Source organism: Gasterosteus aculeatus, chromosome 14, assembly GCF_964276395.1.
Source record: "Gasterosteus aculeatus chromosome 14, fGasAcu3.hap1.1, whole genome shotgun sequence".
Classification (NCBI taxonomy): domain Eukaryota; kingdom Metazoa; phylum Chordata; class Actinopteri; order Perciformes; family Gasterosteidae; genus Gasterosteus; species Gasterosteus aculeatus.
Window position 1 is genome coordinate 3,593,055 of NC_135702.1, and position 16,057 is coordinate 3,609,111.

At 48.7% G+C, this 16,057-nt stretch overlaps 1 protein-coding gene across 4 annotated transcripts in view; it reads right to left on the reverse strand.

Moving 5' to 3' along the window:
* The window catches only part of LOC120831853 (protein CutA homolog), a 33,158-nt gene continuing 17,101 nt past the window's right edge, over positions 1-16,057 (reverse strand). For 3 of the 4 annotated variants that reach the window (XM_078088967.1, XM_040197669.2, XM_040197670.2), the window contains 5 exons: positions 3,972-4,120; positions 3,288-3,347; positions 2,591-2,636; positions 2,439-2,488; positions 1-1,051 (listed from right to left, as the gene is read on the reverse strand). In XM_078088967.1, the coding sequence (XP_077945093.1) occupies positions 949-1,051; positions 2,439-2,488; positions 2,591-2,636; positions 3,288-3,347; positions 3,972-4,117 (405 nt within the window). In that variant the 5' untranslated portion in view covers positions 4,118-4,120 and the 3' untranslated portion in view covers positions 1-948. Of the gene's footprint in view, positions 1,052-2,438; positions 2,489-2,590; positions 2,637-3,287; positions 3,348-3,971; positions 4,121-4,547; positions 4,929-16,057 lie in introns of those variants that run through there. The other variant, XM_040197667.2, reaches the window with a different exon arrangement.

The following is a 16,057-nucleotide window of genomic DNA, read 5'->3' on the forward strand; positions in this document are numbered from 1 at the left end:
TGGAGAGCAAGGATGTTTTATTCAAGGGCAGACCAGATCAGCATCACCTCTTCAGGATGCAAAGGGCAGTCCGTCGCATCCATTTTCTTTATTAATCCTCAATTGTAACATGACTGTTGTACCAATTACTCTATTCCGATATTCATCCGTGTTGTATAGTCACGCCATCAATAAGCAGAAACTATTTTCAGGTTAGACCTGCCTACATAAGTGATGCCATCTTTAATGAATACATGAATGTAAAGCAGAGCGAGAGGGCTTGTTTAATCAAATGCACGAACGCAAAGATTGCTGCTATTACAGGATTAAATAGAGGATAGAGGGTTATCTATAAAAGCAATGTAAATATAGCAATAAGGTGCAAGCAGGAAATGCATGACAGCGATGAGTCACAGCTGAAGTTTTTGATTACTTTTATCTTTGTGCTATATTTATTCATTTGAATGTTTGTACTGGACCAAATTCTTTTTTATTCCATTGTAAAGGTCTGTGAAGGTTCTATTTAAACACTGACAAAAGCCAATAACTCTTAAATATGATCACCTTGGATTGTAACGTCATGGCTCATAATGGCTCCTTACCGTCGTCTTCTATTTAAATAAATTGTGCATGTGTCAGTTTCATCAGTCAAGGTTTACTGAGAAAGATCTGGCATGAAGCAGAAGTAGTATCATGCAGGTCAGCTAAAGATAAATATACTTTGCCTTAAAAGTGATGAGTCGAAAAAGAGACTTTGTTAGAGGCATCCTGTTATAAAATGCACAGCGTCACCTGCCAGTCCATCAAGCAATGTCTGTCTGTGGTTCAAAAGCTCCTTCACACACTGAAATCAAACGGAGAACTTCAGAGCACCTCCCGAGCCGGCCCGCAGCGGGCCTGCATGCATGGCTCCGCCTCCTCGCTCAGGCCGACGCCCACGCAGAGACCGGCTTCGCCCTCAGCTGGTCGTCAGTCGTCTGGAATGGCTTCATCCATCCACTTCATGTACGGCGGACTCCCGTCCTCCACCAGGAAGCTGAGGACTTCTGGGTTTGCGTAAGGGTGGAGGGACCTTAACGTGTCAGATAAGATGAACACTCAAGCACAGTCCCGGACAAGGAGAACGTGAATTTGTTGACACGGAGACCAAAGTGTATGAATACTGAAATGCACAAGAAAGCATTGCTTGTGGGCATTTCTTTCTGTGTGAAGCGTTTGAAAAACCTTCGAATGATGAAGAGGTCCCCACATTGTACCGTACACAGATTTGCACACTTTACATCAGTGTCTAGAAAAGTCTGCAAAAAAAAGGTTTGATATGCGCTTAAAATCGTTTTATTTAGTTTAGAGTTCTGTGCAGATCTGAACTGGTCCCCTAACTTTATTGAAAAGGTGGAATGTGTCAGATGTTGCACAATGTCAAAAGTGTAGATGGCCGATGGGATGGAATTGCTTTCGCGTTAATTGCGCTTGTTTTCAGGGCAGGCGGGGTCAACACGTGCACTGCACCTGATGGGGAGATAGTGACAGCTTGTCTCATTTGATTGTTCTGTCAGTGAAGAAGGAGGCGTTCACTGCATAATTTAGAGGTCACGGAGCTCCTGATATAGGAAGGGTTGTCAACATCAACTAAGGCACGCGCATTATTGTTGTTGTTGTTGCTGTTGGCAATCACGCAGGAGGATCTAACGGGAAAGCATAGAATGGAGAAGATCGAGTCCTCAATAGTGTGTGTGTGTGTGTGTGTGTGTGTGTGTGAGAGTCGGTCATCAGTGGGTTGGTGCCGCTGTCCTTGGGGACGCCGTGGTCAATGTTGAAATCCCCCATCGATGTTGTCACGGTGCGGGGCGAGGCGGATGACGGACAGCAAAGCCATCCACTGACGTCTAATGCGTCGGGCTGTAGAAGTCTTTCATAAAACACAGATTCCTTTCTTCGAGTCGCTACTCATAAAACTGAAGCTGTTTTGGCCAATTTAGAATAAAATAAAAAACTGGATTCATTGTTCCACTTTCCCTCGCATGAGACTTCATCATCTCCCCACCGCACCGGGACCTTTTTAAAGAAGTGGTTTTAGGCCCGACGGCCTCGGTAGACGCCGTCTGAGCTGGATCATAAAGTTGCCCTCTTGGAGGGGTGCGTGGGGGGGGACCGTCTCACTGATCAACCCACTGCTTCGGGGTCTTGGGAAAGGTCTTGTGACCTTTAGAGACGTCGGGCTGAAAGGAGACGTCCTCAAATGTGTCTTCTGCAGTTCTATAAAGACGGCCGTTACATTCTTCATCCAGCACTTCTGACAAAACATTTAAAAGCCAGTTTTTCTTCGTCGCCACTGATCAAGCCCCCGCATTTGAAAAGTTGTGCAGTGTGAACGTCTGGATGTGTTGTAACGCATGATCTAATGCACGCGTAAGTGAAAATAAAATTGCGTGAAATCTGCGATAGCAGCAGCCTCTCACCTCACGTAGTCCGTGACTTGCTGAATCCGGGAGGTCTTCGTTTTCACCAGCTGAAACAACAGCCAACAGCTCATTTCACATTCCCGCGTTCTCCTCCAGCGTTCCTGTTGACATACGTGTTTGCCACAGAACAACGTGCTCGGTAAGCTCACCATCAGCACCTCACTGGCATCCTGGATTTCTCCTTTCCAATAGTACCTAATGGACCAGAAAGTACTCCGAGACATGAGGACTGTATTACACAAGTACACGATGGACTGAAAAGTACAATTAAGTAAAATCGGCTTTCAGAAATGACTGTTCTTTCTGAGATAACCCGCCTAAGCATCTATTATTGCGGCTGTGATTCTGAGTAATCCTGTCAAACTGGCTTTTACAGCGTCAGACACATAACGGCCTCTTTGCTTTTAAACAATAAGGCTTGTGAAAGACGAACTACGAGCTCCAGTCGAAATATTGGAAATGTCAAAATAAATGTTAAAGTCCAAGACTAAATACACCTGGATATAACAGAAGATCTTTTTCTATTCACTTCTCCTGAGTTCTCGCTTTGTGTTGTGGTTTATGCATTAACAGGAAAGCTCATCCACGCGTGTAAATGTATGAAGGCTAACTGCCACTCAGTGTCCGGTGACGGGGAAACTGATGAAAGCATCGAGATGCAGTGCATCCACCTGGTGGTTACCTAGGTAACCAGCTATTTGCTGTAGAGAAAAAGGAACATACGTGCCTGCGTGCACAAGTGATGATGCTGCGAATGTGAGGGACATAACAACCGTGCAAGCCTCAAGCCTTTGTGTCCCAGGTTCTGTGAGTGTGTGTGTGTGTGGGGGGGGGGGTCTGATTTACATTGTCGAGGTCCTGGAGAGGATGTTAACGCTGGCTGCCAGCCGCCTCTCCATGATGGCCCTGCAAGAGAAAGACAGAATGGGAGGGAGATGGATGGAGGGACACAGAGACAGGAAGGGAGTTCCATGCACTCATGTCAAACTGCTGCATGCGGCCGGTATGAAAGTTTATTACCAACTCACTCGAGCCCCCCCTCACCTAGCCGGTGTCTCTGAAGGAGGGGATTTACATATCTGGCACCTGCACCGTGCACCTCCACCTCCCGTCTTGACATGTGGTAAATGGAGCTCATTTACATGCAGCAGAAATGCCAACAAAAGGCGGATGAGAGTGCGAACGCGGGCGCCGCACCACTTTGGGCTTTGACAGCACCGTATCTCTCCTCCAGATAGAAAAGTCCTCATTGTTTGAAAAGCACTTTAACTAATTTCCAAGTCTCTACTCTCTACGAGAGTTCATTTCATTTTTCAATTTGGGGTTGCATTTTGCAAGGAGGTCGATGTCACTCCCGCGTGGTGCACGGCGGGTTTGAAGCTCGAGCCAGCTTTCGGTTAGCTTAGCTTAGCATAGAGGGGTGGAGGCGGCCGCCTGAACTGATGTGTGACAGATCAAACAAAACAGGAAGGAAGTGGTCATTTCCAGTTCTTCTACTTGACATGGTGAACCCTGGAGCCCCCACTGTACCTGCCGATGTCCTTGGCTGCCTGTGCGTTGGGGCTGTTGATGAGAACAACAGAGTGGTGGCCGTGCACGTAGCTCCCCGTGAAGACTGAACACAGCTGGACCCCGATGGACCACAGCCCGGGATATATGGACACGGACAGGACCATGAGCTACAGGAGGGGGTCGGGGTGCAACAAAGAACATTGATTATGAATATTTATGACATTTTGCTTTTTTTTTTTAAATCTTGGATGAGGCAAACGTATAATCTCATTTTAATTATCCGCTGGCCTCTGAGAGGATTGCCATGTTTGGATTGGATTGGGTTCAGTATTCATCCTCTTATTATTTGGCGCTGTCTGTCACAGATAAATGAGCATAGACCCTGGCACTGGGTACAGTGAGCAATTCATAATCCGTCCTACTTCTCCGCACAGCATCACAGCTGGAGACGGCTGGACGTTCACGCAACACAACCACGCACTCTTGTTTGGAATCGATACAATCTGCAACAAATCAGACGTTTGCGCGCCTCGTGGAAGTTTTCAGAAGTGCGAAATGAACGACAGCGCGCGTGGCACGGTCACCCGTTCTTACCGAGCAGGACGCGAGCAGCACGGAGCGACAGGCGGAGAGGGACACCGGCCACGCGCGCGTCATCGCCGGAGTCCGCTGGACGCGCTGCGCCTCCGGGGGACGATCGGTGACGCGTCCTTCGCCCGTGGTTTTGTCCTCTGGCTTGTTAGCGTGTCGGACAGGTAGGTAAAAGGCAGAGATAAATCCCCCCCGCGCGCGCGCGCGCGCGCTTCAATTGGTTGCTGGACATTTCCCGACAGGCCGGTGACCAATGGGATCGCCCCCCTCTCGCCCCCGCCCCGGGCCCCGGGTCATAATCGGCTTTTGTTCGCGCCTTCCTTTACCCTGTGGGACGCTTCCGGCTCGGAACGCTCGTTCCAGAGCCGTGACGTCACCAACGACACAGCCGAAACAATACGAGGAAGTAAACATAATGAAGTAAAACGTTCAAATCTTCTCTCCAGCCGTGCCTCCATTGGGCGTGGCTTACTTTAACAACGTGGACGCACGTCACGAATTACAATCACTCTGTTTCAAAGGTAACATTTTTGTGAAAGATAACGTTGTAAACTCTCATGACTGTGATTGGTGTTTTTAAGACAGATGTGGGTCATTTTCCCCATTAAAGCACGAGGAAACAAACACACACACACACACACACACACACACACACACACACACACACACACGCGCGGTGACTAAAGCGCCTTTCCTATAAGCTAAACTGAAAAGAGAAAAGGGAAATATGAATAATTCAGGGTGCCTGGCATTTCATTGGCACTCATGAAATAGAAGTATATTGGAGGAAAAAAATAATCCAATACATCAGTAATATTTCCATTGGTTATAATAAGCTAGAATGTGTCCGAGTGTCAGAGGTCATCGCATCGAAGCTTTTCAAAAATTGCTTTGTACAAGACGTCCACATGGGGGAGGTGTGGGCCCGTGCATGTCTCCGTGCACGTCCTCCTACCACCGTGAATACGTTCAATGCAGAGCGCTCACTCAGCATGTACGCAACGCTCGTCCCAGGAAGACAAATGCAAATGCCCCCAACAAACCAACTTGTTTGACTCTCCCCCCGTTCCTTTTTTTTTCCTCCTTCCCTCGGCCATTGGACGCCGCACGGATGAGAGGGCCAACAGCAGGGGGCGCCGCGTGCACCGCATCTTCGGAGCAAACTGACTTACTTCATCTGAGAGCCCCTCAGAGAGCTCCAATGGAGCCACTTAAGCCGGTGTTCCCCAACATGAAAGAAGGCAACCAAAACAGAGAGATGAAATGAAGACGGGGAGCCACGGGAGAGGCCGTTTGATCCTGTTGTTCTGGGGCGTCACCCAGAGGGATCCATTTCCCCGCGGGAGGCGCCGAGGCCTGTTTGTCCCTTTAGAAGTCTAATGCGAAAAAAACTGGATACATTTGTATCTTTCAATCAAGGAGACAACTGAGGTGGAGCAGAGGAAAAGTCGAGCGGCATCTAGCCCGACTTGCATGATTCTCCCGTTAAACTGCAGTTGTGTCTTGGTGGGATCGACGAAGTGGCGTCGCTGTGAAATAAAGAAATAAAGCGAATTCTGGCGCTGAGAGGAGCGAGGTGTGTGAACTCGGAAACAGAGAGCTTAAGGAGAATCCAATCTCCCCAAGCGTTGGGCACATTCACTGCCGCTGTCTCCCCCCCCCCCTCCCCCCGCTCTGTGCAACAGGGTCATTACTGCACCGAATGTGAGGCGGAGGATGCAGGGGGAGGAAACGGCGGACACCGGCGGACACGCGGGGGGGTCAGATAAGTCCAAATGTAGAGACTTTCCAGGCTGTGATTACCTCTGAAGGAAGAGGCTGCTCCTCCCAAAGAGGTTAATTAAAAAAAGTCGGCGGAGGCCGAGCGGGGAAGTGTCTCCATCACCGCCGTGAACCGCGGCGACCCCTCCCCTCCGTCCTCCGGGACGGACGTAGCCATCCATCACCGCCGATTCCAGGGCCGCCTGCCCCCCCCCCCCCCCCCCCCCGCTGGTGCCGTTAAAATCCCCCAGCGACTGAAAATACTGAATGCAGTGATTCTGACAAGCAGTGGGAAAAATACGCCGCCGTCGAGACATCCGAACCCCCCCACAGGTGATGAAAGCTCTCCCCACTCAAGGATCAGACAGACACCATATTGTTCCATCTTCCCTCCATCACGTCCCTCCATCTTATTCGGTTATTGTTGGCCGCCATGTCAAAAACAACTGGAGCCCCACAGGCCGTTCATCAGAAAACCCAACCGACTGTCACCTCGTTTATTTCGTCGCGTTTATGTTTGTTTAGCATCACAAGCACACTGTTCACACCCAAAACCACGGGTGAGCATTTAAGCTCAATGCTCGCCGCGAGGGGGAAGGCAGAGAAAGGGAGCGTCCACCAACGACCCCCCCCCCCCCCCGTCCGCACCCCCACCCCCTACAGCCGTCCCTGCTGAAAGGAAAGATTTGTCATCCCTATTTCCTTATTTCTGGGATGTGAGGACAAAGGTGTGATAGCATGCAGGGAGATACAGTGGGGACAGGCCGACCGAGAGAGAGCGATAGACGATAAAAGGAAAGACAAAGAGAGAAATGGAGCGTTTGGCTTGATTGGGTGAAGAGAGGACGGAGAGCTGGAGGCGTCTTACACGGGGAAGAAAGTCAAACATTTTCATGAATCTATTCTCGTGGACTTGGGGAGGCTTAAATCACGTCAGGCTTGATTAGTTGAGAGGGGGAGGCCGATCCGCGGCGCGCGCACAGGGGACCGGGGGGGTGGGGGGGGCGCCACACCCCCCTCGGCGAAGAAGAGCCTGTGCTTCCTCGTTACACAAAAGCATCGGTGGCGCTGACGCAGGTAGAATGAGCTCATTCCTTCCTTCATTCACTGGCTGAGTGCACCAAAACTCAGAGAAGGGAGCAGCATAATAAGTTCAGACTCCCGGTTAGAGTGCCCGCCGGCGTAAAGTGGAGCATGAGCAGTGGAGACTTGATGGAAGAAGAGTGTGTGTTCAAAAAGGGGCTTTCAACGGAGAAAAAAGAAAAAAGAAAAAGAGGGTTCACCGTCTATTCACCTGAAATTACACAAATCCTCTTAAAAGTATTTATCCTGAATACTCTCAGCGGGGATGATGCGAATGACGACCCCCCTCACGACCGCGAGCGCACCAACACTCCAAATGATGAAAAACGGGTCATGGTTTAGGTGTGTGTCTGGCACGTCGACGGTGAACTGCTACGTAAGGATGGAACCTGTCGGGTCTGCGCGCACTCCCATCTGCTTCACGCGTAATTGGCGCATTGCCGAGGACCCGAGGGAGCGCTTTGTGGACTTTGGTGCAATTAAAAGACGCGCACGACACATTGACTACAAGAACCTTTGAATGAACAGCCAAGCGTGGCGTATAGGGAGCGGGCTGAGTTTCACTTTTCAAGGGAACTCGTCTCGTGTTTCACCTTTTGGCGATGAGTAAGCCTTGAGTGGGTACCTGAGACTCTTACGTTACCGCCCGCCAAAATACGTTCACTAATTAAATCAATAATCTACTTTATAAACACAAGGGGTTGAGTCCAAACCAGTAAGTGACACACTGATGTGAGTTTTATTTTTTTGTGATGTTTTTCAGGGGAGGATTTAGCTTAACTTCTCACCCTTTCTCTTACTGGGGAAGTTGCTTGGACAGTGGTCCAAGTGTAGGCCGAGTCCAGATGTTGAAACCTTACATATGTTTAATATTTAATCATTTTCTAAATCTAACATAACCAGTTTTGGTTAAACGTAGTCCTACAAAGAAGTACACACCGAGCAGGCCAAGTGTTTCTGTGGGTTTGTTCAGCTCGCAGTGAGTTAGAATCGTGACATAACTCAATATTTCCTATTTCAAAAACAGTACAGTATGTTTTGTTTTGTTTTGTTTACCAGCGTTCTCCCCTCGAGTAGCCACGGCCCGGTTGTGAGAAGGAAGCGTGTCACGGCAGGTGTTTTTGATCGGGTCCCCAGGAAGCGCACGCGTTAGTTTGTGCGAGCAGGTCTCAACAACACACAACACTCCAACGGATGGGTGCAAAAACTTCAAAATGTTCATCTCTGCAGAAAAACTCAGTCTGTCTGTCTGCGGAGGCAAGGTCATTTGCAAACAGGACACGGGGAAAATAAATACATTCAATGCATTCGAATATTGAGCTGGTTGTATAGTTGTAGGTGTGTTTGTGTGTGTGTGTGTCAACCTCAGACACTCAACCATCAGAAAGGGCCATTATGCAAATGTGTAAATCACCATGAAAAGGGCAGCCAGAGGCGTGCTCGGGGCCAGCTCTTATACACACACATAATCAGCCAACCAGCTGCCGTCGCCGTCGCCGCCGCCGCCGCCGCCGCCGCCGCCCTGTTCATGAGTCATTCCTAACCTGCACCCACTTCATTTAATCTCCTCGCCGCCCTCCTCATGTCACAATGTCAACCCAAGTCCCCGTCTCCCGAGGTCCCCCAGGGCCCCCCCCCCCAGCGGCGTCTCCACTCCCCTCACCAGCCCATTGCATGTATGTACATACTGGCCCACTTCTCTTCATTTCCTGCCAATTTGTCCATTTTGCATGGAGGCATTTTCTCTGCCTGCTTGCGGCTGCTGTGAACCCCCCCCCCCCCCTCCCCTCGGCCTTTTAGACACCCGCCCTCTCGTCTGGTCCCCCACTTGATAAGTTTGCCTCAATTCCGCCGCCTCTGCGGTTTTGACCTCGAGTTTTCGGTTAATTGGACTGGACTCCGAGTCCTGCTTTTGGGTTGAAAACTGTTTTTTACTGAACCTTTAAACATCCTCCTCTCCGGTGAGACAGCAGCAGCTTCTTTATTAATTGTTTTCCGCCTGGGCCTTGTTAAGCTCTGCTTATTATTCAGACCTTCACTGCCAGCCAGCTGATAACCTCCAACTGCTGCGAGCAATTAACAAGAGTTCACCTACTGTAGCGTCCAGAAGGGAGGGATCCTTTGGCGCCGCAGCGGGGAAGGTTACAGAACACGAGGAAAAGGAGAAAAAGAGGTACAACGGAGGGACGGACTCCTTCGTTTTCCTAATAGGAATCGATGGCAATTAATTGGTCGGGCCATGCAACGCGCTGATAAGAAAATGACCAGCTTTAGGAGGATGAGGCCGATAAGCGCGTTTGCTATCAGCACGGACAATCCACCCCGCGAGGTGCAGCAAACACAGGTGTCCCGACCCATTAGGGAAGTGGCCGGAGCTAAACACCTGGTCAATATCTCGGGTATCGATTCGGCGTTCCGTGACCGGTTTGTGTTAGACAAAAACATCCCTTCCTTGAATGGCCTGCACGCCGCAGACCTTTTGGTTATGTAAAACACCGTGCTAGAATTAAACCAGCCAGAACAGGCGTCGGGAAATGCTGGGGTAATCTTTGGTTGCGTAACACCAGTCGCACTTCCGAGTCAGTCTCGGCGAGGTGCAGCCGACGCGGATCGATTATATGGCGGGAAAACTGCTGTACTTTGTGTGGACCAACACAGAGGAAATGGTTGTTCTCGGTGATTACAAATGCTTGGAGAAGCAAGAGAAAGAGTCAGGTGTGTAACTGGGTGGTGGTGCTGATAAGCTCCTCTCCAAAAGTGCTAATTACAGCAGGAAGGTGTCTGAAAATGCTACAAATTAGTACAGCTTCCCTGGCGATATCAAGTATTTTGCAGGTTCAATGAGTAAACATATGCCTATTAATTCCGCACATACTGTATTTGTTGGCCTCAAGTTCCACAGTGCATAGATGGGAGATACAGCAGATAACAATAGAATCCGTAGCATAGATCAAAGGGTCTTATTCCTGTTGTAGGGGGGCTCCTTCGGTGTCTCTCTTCTGGGAATACTGCTCCAGATTCCGATATCCACTTTCCCTTTGTTTTCTCTCTTGGCCCTTTGAAATATTTAGTGAGGCTCCCCGATGAACGCGCGCTCGCACATTCAGAGCGTGTGGGTTCACATTCGCGAATCGCGCTCCCTCAAAAGGCATCAATCACACACACGGGTGCACTAAACATCTGCACGTGGACAAGAACACGTCAAATCCCGTTTTTTTTTTCCCGGCAACAGAGCTCGCCCTGAACGGATCGGCCTCTCGGAGCCCCCCCCCCCCCCCCCCTTGTCCTCGTCTTACGGATCCACTGCTGAATCTCCCTCAACAACCACCACCCCCTTCCTCCCTCCGTCGGACCGGCGCTGTAACCCTCCTCCCACGGGCGGGACTTCGCCCGTCACCTCAATGGCTCGCTGTTCTTTCGCTGCAGAAGTGGAGAGTCAGAAAAAAAAAAAAAGGAAGTGACCTAGCAGGTAAATCTGTTCGAAAGGTTGATTAAAAAAAACAAACAAGAAAAACGCAGCATGCAGGAGGTATTTACAGGCGGATAAGCACATCTTCAGGCCTGGACTCCACCACCAATACTTCATGAAGCTACGGTGGCTCCCTGGCTCGGCCTCAACCCTCAGCACAGCATATGCACCCCCTTGTTAGTGCACCCGCGCCATACGAAGCCTGTTGTATTCGTCATTCCAATGCATGTCTTGTTATCCATATAGATGAGAGAGGCAATAGACCAACAGATGGCCACAGAGAGAGAGAGAGTCACAAATACACGGAATCACCCCGCGGGAATGCGAAGATCACCTGCGCGGGCCTAGAGGCTCACGGGGCGACTCGCTCTGCCACCGAATATTCCCGCCGCCTTTCTGCTGGGTTCTCGGCCCCGCGTTGGCAGCGAGCCAGGAGGCCGATTGCGGGGAAAGGTTGAGCGGAGATTGCCAGAGGAGATTCAATCTGCGCTCCCTTTCCAGGAGTTTCCTGTGTCTGTTATCTCCGAGTCTGAGAGATATTAAAGAGGATCAATCATGTGGTTGTTTCGCAGATATAAATCTCAGACAAAACTATGTATTGTTCAGGAGAATGCCCCGCTGGCTTTCAAACTAAAGCACATTTCATTACTTACATGCGAACGCGGCTCGCTCTTCAATCTCTGGAGGAATTCCACGTCCAATTGCGGAGCATTTATCTTCTAACGAAAAAGCATTTGCTGAGCTAATTGGTGATATACTTGTAAATGGGGCACCACCTGGTGATTTACTTTAGAGTAACAAGATATATGAATACAAATGAGACGCTGGTTAGGTAATAAAACAAATCTGAAAAGGTGAATATCACTGTGCTCGCTTGCGATTTAGTTTTTTCTAATTAGAGCCCGCGACACGCATTGATGGACTCGGCATTTCGTGTGAAAAAGAAATAAATAAAAAGGTTGAGAGCACTCACATCCCGCATGTAAACCTGCCTATCAGTCCTTTTGAAGACTGATCGTCATGAATTGTTTATTAATCCTGTATAGGTACATTAGGTTGCTCTTAGCTGGAAAATAGATCCATTAGTGCAACTGGAGGAGGAAAAAAAAAAAAAGAAACCTTAAAAGGTTTTTCTATTGCGCGAGTTATATATGAGCAGCCCGGCGAAACAGAGACACACAAAATAACAGCGAGAGGGAACCAGACAGCAAGCTGCGGGTTACAATCCACACCGGCTGGGCTTTTCTGTTGCTTCTTTCCGTCGTCCACGTGACCTTTGCCCTTTCGCGCCGCGGCCCGCCGTCTCGCTTCCTCCATTTGGCACAATGAAGACGGACGAGGGGCTCTGAGAGGAGCTCGCACGCGCGCCGCGTTGTGCCTTTGCGTTTCTCCTCCCTTCTCCCCTCCGCCGGCCTCCGTCCTGCGAGCGTCGCGCACCTGCGCGGACTACGCCGAATGAAAGATGTCGCTGCCTGTGCGCCGAACAAGCGAAGCGGGCGTGTGCGCGCTGGGGCGCGGAGAAAAACATGTCGCCGTGAGAACGGGGGCGAGCAAAATGTAACTGAACGCCGAACACGCGTAATCGGCACAAGTAATGTCAATTTTAACATTCATCTGTAAACGTTCAACAACTCCAACAATGAGAGAGAAGAGTCCCGTGGCTTGACTGATGTGTGTTATCAACGCCTCAAATACAATATCCACACACAATGAATGAACCCAAGTCACTGGCTTTGAGTAATGTGAGGATGTACTTCACACTTCGGAGGAAATAGCCGGTCACCAAGTACAGCATTTGATTCATGTGTTTGGCCTACTCCGAACCCATTGGGACTGACTTCAGAGGACCATTAGTTTTGTTGTCATTGCTAACTGCATCACGCACGAGACTTTGCTACGTAGGCAGAATATCGCTCGCCCCAAATTCTGAATTTCAGATTCACGGACTGCTGATGTACAACGAGCTCATCGATGTCTCACTCGAACCTTAAAACGGGCTGGATGGCCGTGCTTGTGAAGGACGATTTGCAACAGACTGTACCAACAGTGTTTTTTTTATTTTCCCTCTCTGCTCTTTCCACGTCCGTCCATCAGTGGCTCGTTCAACTCGCTCGATCTCATCACTTGGCAAAACATTTTGCTGACTGCGGTGGTCCGGGTAATGAGGAATGAAGGGGGGGGGGGGGAGGGGCTGCAGTTAATAATATCAAGTGGACCTGAGAATCCCCGCCACCTCTTCCACATCGACTCCACAGGTATTGAGAATCGATACCTTTAATAATGAAAACCTACTCCTGGTGCATTCTGTGTAGCGGAGAGCAAATCATCTCGACCGGGTGTCAAACTGAGCGGAGCACTTTTGTGACACCTGGATGGATTTGACCCCTCGCTGCAGTTTACTGAAGGTTTCACTGAAAAAAAAAGGGACAAGGGTTAAGGGACAGAACTGTGGAAATGCCTTAATTCCTTTGATTTGAATGAGGTAAATATAAAGAAAATAAGGAAACCTGCACACAGAACCTCTTCCTTGTCACAAGAAGCAGGGAGTTTCACAGGCTTTTGCACAGAAAAAAAAGATCTTTGCAGCAAAATTCATCACATAAAACCAGAATACAGAAAAGTGAAAATTAGAGATGGCAGCTCTCCTTGACTGGCCTATAATAGGTTTTTTTTTAATGTGTATCGGTATAAAAAGAAATGTAGTGATCTTTGAAAAAAAGGAAGCAAAATTACAAAGCGCCACGAGGGCCTGTCTCGTTATTATTAGTTTTAGATGAAAAACACAAACGCTACCCAAGAGGCAGCGCCATGCAGCAGGCGGCCGTTGTCTGGCATTTGAAGGGGAGGCCAATTGAGGAAGGGAGGGGAGGGGCGGGGGGGGATGGAAAAATAAGGAAGAGTACCAAACTAGACTTTGAAATGAAAGTTCATCTGCCGTCTGGATCACTCCCCCCCCCCCCCCCCACCCCCCACGTCACCCAGGAGACTGACCCATTGGCCCGTAGGGACTCATCCTACACCGAGCTTCACTTTTATATCTTATACCTGCACACATGTACTGCAGCCTTTCCAAAGGTCCACAGAAGGCATTTAAATGTCGGGAATGGAAAAGTCAGTTTGTGCATGAAGAGATGACATAGAGGTTCGGGGTATTTTGCCGCAAGACACACTTTGCCAGACTGAAGAAGTTGAAGCAGTTGAAGCAGTTGCATCAGTCGCAGCTCTTCCCGGGATGCTGAAGTCCGCAGTACAGGTGAGCGAGAAGACCCGGCGGTAAAGGAAGTGAGAAAAAGCTCAGTAACTGCTGTAACTCAGCAAACAAACCGTGAATATTTCAAGGCAAAGAACTACTCTGAAACGTTCTCACAAATAACCGGGATCGGGGGTTAAACAAGGATTTGTTCTTGTAAGAGGAGGTCAGCGTATTTAACGGTTCATCTTGGTTTTGTGCCACAAGTCAGTTCACACAACAATTAGCGTGCACAAACACGAGGGGACTCGTCTATAACAAATGTCCACAATGCATTCGGCGGCCTCTGTGCAGCAGGACGGCTCGGGCTGCATACTGAGAGCTTCCGACGTCCCATCAGAACACCAGACGGACATGGAGGGGGGGGGGGGGACTGCGCTCACCGCGTGTGCATCATGTCGACGTGAGTGTGTCACTTTGGCCACAAATGAATGGAACAGAAGATGAAAAAGGCTTTTATTGTGGAGATAATTAACATTTTACTCACGGCTGGAAAAAGAAGTCTTCGAAGTGTTGCAACTATTGCAAACTCGCGTTGCTCCCGGGATGCATATTTTGATTTGAGGCTATTTGCTGACAATTTGCACGTTTGTGTCGTTTATTAGTCATGCCCCGCGTGTGTAAAGGCCTTAAGAAATATTAGATATGTTATTGGCTAATGAACTTTGAAAGTCGGGATGTAGCTACATCTGAAGATGTCTATTTGATTGCGTTCGGATGGAAGAACCTTTTAAAAAAACATGGCCCACCCTTCTGCTCCTTGCTCTTCCTTTTCTGATTCAGTCCTATGTGTTCAGGTCATTATCTGTAGGAGTCCACACGTGACTAAAGCTTTCCCGCCAAAGAACACAACTCAGAGGGAAGATGAAACGATCATGAAGCCCGTGGCTTTTCATGGTCGTATTCCCTCCCCCTCAACTAAGAGCCGTCTGTGTTCGTAGGTTTTGATGATGATCTGTAGCCCGGTTTTGAGTAGTTAAAATGTTCCACTGGGTCACATTTCAAGTCTAATGGTCAGTTTGTTTCTTGAGTTACTTGCAGATTATTTGCAAATGTACATTTTTCAAGTCTCATCAACACTTGCATTATTAATAGAGAGACGAGAACATTAGAAATGGGGAAAGTTGATCCACCCTGCAGCATTTGGCTTCTCCATTTCCCCCTGAAATGTCTACTTTTGCTATTTTAACCATTATCATTTAGTTCAGAGTAACAATTTTTCACAAAGCTTCCCTGAACGACATTTTATTCTGGAAATTATGGACCGGATGGCTGTGTATGATGAACGAGGTCATTCGACGTGATAAAATCACAGGAAATTAACACCTGACTTTGCCATTCTGCAATGTCCTCACCTCTACCGCATATTTAGCAACCCTCAGCTGATTGCTCTGGTTTTATTGCCTGCAACTTTACTGCTTTGGCCCACACTCATCAATCTCATCCAGCTCTTTGCCGGCCACAGCAGGCAGCTGTTTTTAGTGATGAAGCTCTGATGAACTGACTGTACGGTATATTCGGCTGCACATGAGAGGAGGATACAAATAGCAACATTAGGTGTTTCACTCAGGAGTTGGTGGAGACCAAAAAAAAGAGCGTAAAGGACATTTATTGCAGGTCCGTATGTCCATATATTCAATACGCGTTTAATGTTGCTCCTTGTCGGCCTCTCGGATAAGGTTTTTCTATAGCAAATTTAGGCCAGCTGGTTACATATTTGGCCCCTTAAAGAGGTGCAAATACATCAATTTAGGGTTTAATGCTTGTTCCAATGCCCCAAAGTGGTAAAAAAAAAAAGATCAATACATTTATCTGTAAAATAAACCTTGTGCTTGTCAGCATGCTGTCCCTTCAGTGGTTGCTTGGGCCAGGTACAGTACTATAATAAAAGCTCTGGAGGCACAGGGTCCTTCACCTTTTATGTCAGACATAAAGTCGGCCTTCATTTTG